The sequence below is a fragment of the Sphaeroforma arctica genome, assembly GCF_001186125.1.
Source record: "Sphaeroforma arctica JP610 unplaced genomic scaffold supercont1.90, whole genome shotgun sequence".
Classification (NCBI taxonomy): domain Eukaryota; class Ichthyosporea; order Ichthyophonida; genus Sphaeroforma; species Sphaeroforma arctica.
In genome coordinates, this window is record NW_014040468.1 from 112512 (window position 1) to 118966 (window position 6455).

The window sequence follows — 6455 nt, forward strand, 5'->3', positions numbered from 1 at the left end:
TATATATATATATATATATACATAAATACATATATAAATACATACAAACACACACACACACATATATATATACATACATACATACATATACATACATACATACATACATACATACACAGGCACATATATATATACATACATACATACACACACACACACACACACACACACACACACACACACATATATGTATATACATATTATGTATATATATATATATATATTTATATATATGTATACATGCTCTATATATATATATATATATATATATATATATATATATATATCGTTATTATTATTATGTTGGTATGTATTTACACACACATGAAAATTTCAAATTTCCAACTTCTACACACTCCGGTAGCATGAACGGGACCAAAAGAGAGATAATTACACCGAGAACTTCATTTTATATACAAACGGGTCGAAAACTATTTTCAAGAACCATCTGGTTGTGCACTACAATAGAACCTTTCAACTTCCCACAACCAATACCTGTAACGGACTGACTACTATCCGCGCGTCTATGAGAGCATACGGAAAGGTGAGATCATCTTCGTTATTTTCCCTGGCTTTGCTTTTCTCTAATAATTCGTCAACGTTCTGTACATCCACGCACAATACATGCAGTAATTTACGGTCAGAGAAGGCCTCGCCAAGGCTGAGGGTTTCCGTCGTCATTGTATTTAGTCTAATTAATATCGCAATTCCGTGTCCGCATGTGGTGCGTTGCGATGTATTGATGCATATATATGTTGTATACAGAAAGCTTTGTAGTACAAACTGATATTATTTCAATTGAGCAATCTAGCAATGTATGTAATATTCTAAATACATATACACTAAATATTTAAAATACACATAAGTAGTAATATGTACGTGCATATAAAATACAAGTTGAACGTAAACGTGATTTTTTTTCTCCAGGACAGGGGGTTTAACGTTTTTATAGATGTCGCAAACCGGCAACTGCTCTCAGCTTCACTCATATTCAATTCAAATATATAAAAGTACAACGTTAAAACGTGTACTTTGTTCTTTCGAGATATAACCGGCTTAACGTATAACGTTTAGTTCGGCTTTTTCAACAGCTGCTCATTTTGAGCAGTTATCTGATATCTCCAAAAGCCCGCCAAAATGAGAGAGCCCATCCCTGGGCGGATTAGGGCAACATTAAACATTTCGTTCTTCACATAAATAGTCCCCATACTAATAAATAGATATATATTTTTAACACAAATACAATATATTTATATAGCGTAGTTTTAGATATGTATATAGGGTGCAAGGCTGCAAGCGGATCGTATTTGGAGATAACTATCACACCCGCATACCCTCCGCTGCTTGTGCATCCATGCCGAAGATATCAGTTGCCTTACCTTCTTATCGTAATTATATGTTAGGACCTCACGACAATAGCATTTGACACTGATAGAGCCCCAAGCAGATCGCTACTTCAGTAGGCATAATGGCCAGCTTCCAACCCCCAGTGTTTAGCACTGCTAAACTTCTACAGTGTATGAATGAGATAGGCTTTCCTATGTCGGAACAGGTATGTATATATATATACATAAATATGTGTGTGTTATAGTGGGCCTATATGACTTAATTTGCTGGACTAACCCCAAGACTTGTATATTCATTCTGCTGTTGTGCATGAGTTGATATTTCCGTGTATGCAAATACACTTTTATATAGCGACAAACGTTTGAAGTACACCAACGCCCAATGGGACAAGAATAATGCTACACATTTACTGCTGATAGGCTGGTATGGCCTTATACCAATAGATTTAGTTCCTGTATACGAAAAAACAGTAAAGTGTTGCCGCGATGTGAGATTGCGCGTTCATAACACGAATCATACATCTTACATACGTATGTGTATAAAAATAGTACACAATTACATTGTTTAGCATACAATCACTATACGAGTTTCAAATTCGAATGTTGACGGATGATCTGAAGATTCGTACGTTCTAGTGTCTACGCAAAGAGGAATTATAGTGTGTAGCTCTGCACCTATAACGATCATCTTTTCTATCTGCCGATGTGTGTTGTAGTGTTACAATGTCCTTTTCAACCTCCAACTCATCCGAAACTCCAGCTTCGTCTACACACAATACAATGGCGATCTCACCCTTCGCTACAGCCGCGTTTATGTACAATCATTATCTTTTCTCAGAAAGGTACAATGTTTACCGTGCCAAGCCCATCCCATGGCACAAGCTAGGTTGACAATAAAGCGTTCCCACTAAAAGCCATTTTGATCGGTTCCGGTTCGCTTTATTGATCGTACAGGATCTCAAGAACCCTCAACCGGAGGAGCTCATGTCTCTGTACCAATCATTAGTGGAAGAATTGCTGGGCGTGCGCAAGATCGACCACTGTCAACCGGATCTCAGAGCGAGCGACTGTCTGTCACATCCCGATCTGTACGAAGAAGCTATACCACAGCTGGTGTTCTACAAAGCTCTTGTGCGGTTCATGGTATGTGGTTTAAAAATCATCCGGTGTATGTACTGGCGCGTCACCTGTGTGTATGTGTGCTAGTAGAAGCGGCGGCTGGGTTTTGGTGTATGTGGTTATATAACTTTCTGAATGCCAGAGACGGGGTGTGTTATTTGTTGTTTTTCACAACGTACCAGATCGGTGGGGTCTTGTATATAGATTACTTGCACAAGATCGTATTTTTTTTGGTTAAAATGAAGGATTTTTCGATAAAAGTACAGCAATACTCATATTCACTGCATGCGGCACATGGCTCCAATGATCATTTACAACAACTCACCTATCAACCCAACCACTACAGGAGGTGTGTGGGATCAAGGACTTTTCGTTCAAAGATGTAGCCCAGCCAGAGTTCCAGCGAATCCGCCGGATCTTCTCGGCGGTGTACAACTTCTATGTGTTCAGGCATGGCCGGCTACAGAAGTACGAGAGTGTGCTGCAAGAGACCGAGGTGCTCGCTGGTATGGACATCGGGCTCTTGACAACTATCATATGTTTCAGATGTAGCTGTCAAAAACTGGCTTGATGCCATACGGGCTGAATCTGTTTTATACTAATAGTCATCGCGCGGCCATATTTGAAACGTTAATTATAGAGCCTTTTGTGTGCATGCATTTCGTCACATATGACACATACATATATCCCTATTTGTATTTGTATATCTTTGCACAATTTCCAGGATGATAGCCTAGACCTGCTGTATTTATTGTGATTCAACGAAGATAGTGAATCCCTCCTCTATTCTGTGACCATATAGAATCACAAAAGGAAGCAGAGGCTCAGCTCAAGGCCCTGGAGTTGGAGGTGAGTATGTTACGAGCAGCGCGTGACAAAGAAGAACCCGATGTGGAAGCTGTGCGAACCGAAATCAGCGGACTCGATGAGGAGTTGCAGAAACTAAATATGAAGCAGGTGGGTTGTTTTGGGGCCTTTAATTTGTAATGGAAGGTGTACACACGTATATACGGAGACGATGTGAGTTGCACACGCTTGCACATTCTGCGCTGTTTTGTAAAAGCTTCTGGACATTTAAGGACTAGTCATGACCATATGAGGGCACTAACAGCGTACATCTGCTGCAATTTCACCAATTCCAGGCCCGACAACGGGCAGATATCAAAGAGATTGATGAGGTGACGAATACCTTTACTCTTGAATTAGCCGAGCTCACGGCACAGTGTGTGGATCTGCGGAAGAAGAATGACACCCTCAAATCGAAAGTGGTGCAATCGCCCGACAGAATGAAACGAGACATCATCAATCTACAGGTATGTGATAGAGAAGCTCAGTATGCTAACCGTTATCTGGTGTGGTAGCTATCTGTCCTTGGTGGCAGCATTAAGCTCATCTAAGAAAACTAGTAGTTTCTCTACGGAAGGCGGTATAGGATTAAGCAACCTTTCTTTCTCGAATGTATTGTCATTTCTCGCTGTCTTTTATTTGTCGCTTGGAGAATCATATATCTCGTTTCTATCCCCGCAGCAACGGGTGGAAAAAGAGAAAGAGAACATATTTGAACAAGACCGAACTGCCCGGGAATTATCCGTTAAGCATGCTAAGTTGATCGACACCGACAAGGAGCTGAATAAGGTGAGTGAGTGTGTACTGTCAGAACTTGGTGTGCACTATTGCACAATGTACAGAGTCCATTCGGCATTATATACGCCTTGTTGACGCAAAATGTGATGCAAAACCGGAACTTTGTAATACTCCGTACTAGATGTTCCAGTGCGGAATTTCTGCAGGGTCGATGTACTAAACCTTTTGGCAGGGTTCTCATTTGCATTGTCCTCCTATGTGATATCATTGTACATGGTCAGGTTATGCATCTGATGTCCGAGGTCCAGTCAGAGGAAAGGAAGCTCGAAAACATCTCAGTGATGAAGGAGAAGGTCATGAACGAAATTAATATAAAGGTACAGTCGATGACTTTTATAGATAATGAGTTTATGAATCAGATCACACCATAGTAAGTTGATTGTTTGAACAACACGCGTTTCTCTAATACCACAGGTGACTCAGAACGAAGACGTCCTAGCGGAAGAGAGGCACATAAAGAAGCAGATACAACACATGCAATCGAAGATTGCCAAGGTAGATCAGACAGCGAATCTCCGAAAGTGTGAAGCAGAGGAGCGTATGGAGCATCTCAGACAAAAGAAGGAAGACAACGAGGTATGTATCTGTACGCTATGGTTGGTAGCAGATTATTTGAACGATACCGAGAGTGACTACTATACAATCACTATATGCTAGTTCTGTACGTAGATTGAAGTGTGAACAGTAATTTGTACTACTTTCATGATTCAATGCTCGTTTTATATTGGTTGACACATGTTCTCCATTCTGGCACTGCTACAGGCACTGGTGGGTAGCCGACAAGCCAAGATAGACATCCTCAAAGACAAGGCCGCAATGGAACAAGCCGCACACGCAGACGCCATGCGCAATCTGTTGTCACAATACGGCGGCATCACCAGACAGATCGATGGGTTTACACACGACCTGGAGAGAGCCTGTCAGGCATCCTCACATGTGGGCGCAGTCAAGCGGTGAGGCACGAGATTGTGGTAGAAGCCGTCTAGCAGCTACCTTTATGACAAATAGAGTATAATGCAACCAGGAAGCAGACCACATCACTTCGCTGGGATTAAAAACCCTTTTGTGCTGCTACAAACTGGCTAGAACTAAGCAAGCGCTCACACCAAAGCGTAGGCGGGGGTCGGTGACAGTTCCGAGGTCGACAATGGTCCTGTGCATGATATTTAGGTACTGGTTCAAAACGCCCGTGACATTGCCGATAGTCCTTTAATGCGAACAAATTGTCTACGAATGTCGCGGCTGGCTACATCTCGTTGGTCCAGACCGACTCTCAGGGACGCAACGCACACTGTACACTCTGCTGTGCCAGGCAATGCAGGTGTCGCCCGAGTGCTAAGCATTGTTGCCTACCAGTATCGAGGTGTGACTTTCCCGGAAACAGCAGCTAACTTCTATTCGAAAAAGCGTTGGTAGCCTGGACTAAGTGGCTGCAAGTTCAGATATAGGTGTTTCCAACCTGTACTGTTTGACTATTTTTTTTTTGCGTGGGTCCTAGAACTCTCGATTCACGACTGCAAACCATGGAAGGTGTTAATGGCCTGATCCTAAAGGCTGACATCCATGTTCGAGTCAACGACATTGCAGCGATCCTACATCATCACGCTGCATTGAGTGTTGCCAATGAGTTCGCCATATCGAGCGGACGATGTAGTCGACACTACGTGCAACCTAATGCACCTGCTGACGCCGTAGTATCACCGACTAACAGCACCATATATGGAATGTGTGCTTGAGTAAACTTCGCCTGGTAAACAACCAATTAAATTCACATACTTTCCTTTCAAATGCATCAATAATTTATTTCAAACTCTAAAGCTTCCCCCTTTGTAGATATAATTGGCCAATAGCTTGTAGCTTAGCTCACATAAGAGAGTGTACGGTAGATAGAATACGGCATGACCCGAGTGCCGACTGTCAAGTCTTGTATGAGTAACTGTATTGACATCTTACGATGCATGGTGTTGACATCTTGTGCGATCAAAACATCCAAGACTATTTTTCTCTCAATTCATTTTACCCTCTATATATTTTTTGCGGATCCAAGCATCCTGGCGATGTAACCGTGTCGATGTGCCCAATCGTTCAGATCGTCTGGGTTGTGGAGGAGGACTTTCTTCAGTTTCTGTTTTATTGCGTGGGAAGTGGCCACGCTGCAAAACAAAAAATAATGAGGATCGAGATCTTTACACACACACACACACACACACATACATACATACATACATACATACATACGTAAATACATACATACATACATACCTACATACATACATACCTACCTACATACATACGTACGTACGTACACACATACATACATACGTACAAACATACACATATATATAT

General features: G+C 41.7%; 2 protein-coding genes across 2 annotated transcripts in view; one reads left to right on the forward strand and one right to left on the reverse strand.

The window, feature by feature from the left end:
• The window catches only part of SARC_02084 (hypothetical protein), a 2735-nt gene extending 1906 nt beyond the window's left edge, over window positions 1-829 (reverse strand). The window contains exon 1 of the mRNA XM_014304171.1: window positions 496-829. Coding sequence (XP_014159646.1) covers window positions 496-681 — 186 coding nt within the window. The 5' untranslated portion in view covers window positions 682-829. The remainder of the gene's footprint in view (window positions 1-495) is intronic.
• Window positions 830-1249: 420 nt separating this feature from the next.
• Window positions 1250-5890, forward strand: SARC_02085 (hypothetical protein). Its single transcript, XM_014304172.1, has 9 exons — window positions 1250-1552; window positions 2301-2489; window positions 2812-2971; window positions 3268-3422; window positions 3608-3778; window positions 3993-4100; window positions 4331-4426; window positions 4524-4685; window positions 4872-5890. The coding sequence occupies exons 1-9, from the start codon at window positions 1469-1471 to the stop codon at window positions 5064-5066; spliced, it is 1320 nt and encodes a 439-aa protein (XP_014159647.1). The 5' UTR covers window positions 1250-1468; the 3' UTR covers window positions 5067-5890.
• Window positions 5891-6455: the final 565 nt, after the last annotated feature.

What these genes read in the sequence shown, in the direction of transcription:
- SARC_02085 (XM_014304172.1), top strand. Translation starts at nt 1,469, where the DNA reads ATGGCCAGCTTCCAACCCCCAGTGTTTAGCACTGCTAAACTTCTACAG. An exon ending in AGAAACTAAATATGAAGCAG is followed by an intron (nt 3,423 to 3,607) that starts GTGGGTTGTTTT and finishes CACCAATTCCAG; the next exon opens with GCCCGACAACGGGCAGATAT. An exon ending in AAAAGAAGGAAGACAACGAG is followed by an intron (nt 4,686 to 4,871) that starts GTATGTATCTGT and finishes GCACTGCTACAG; the next exon opens with GCACTGGTGGGTAGCCGACA.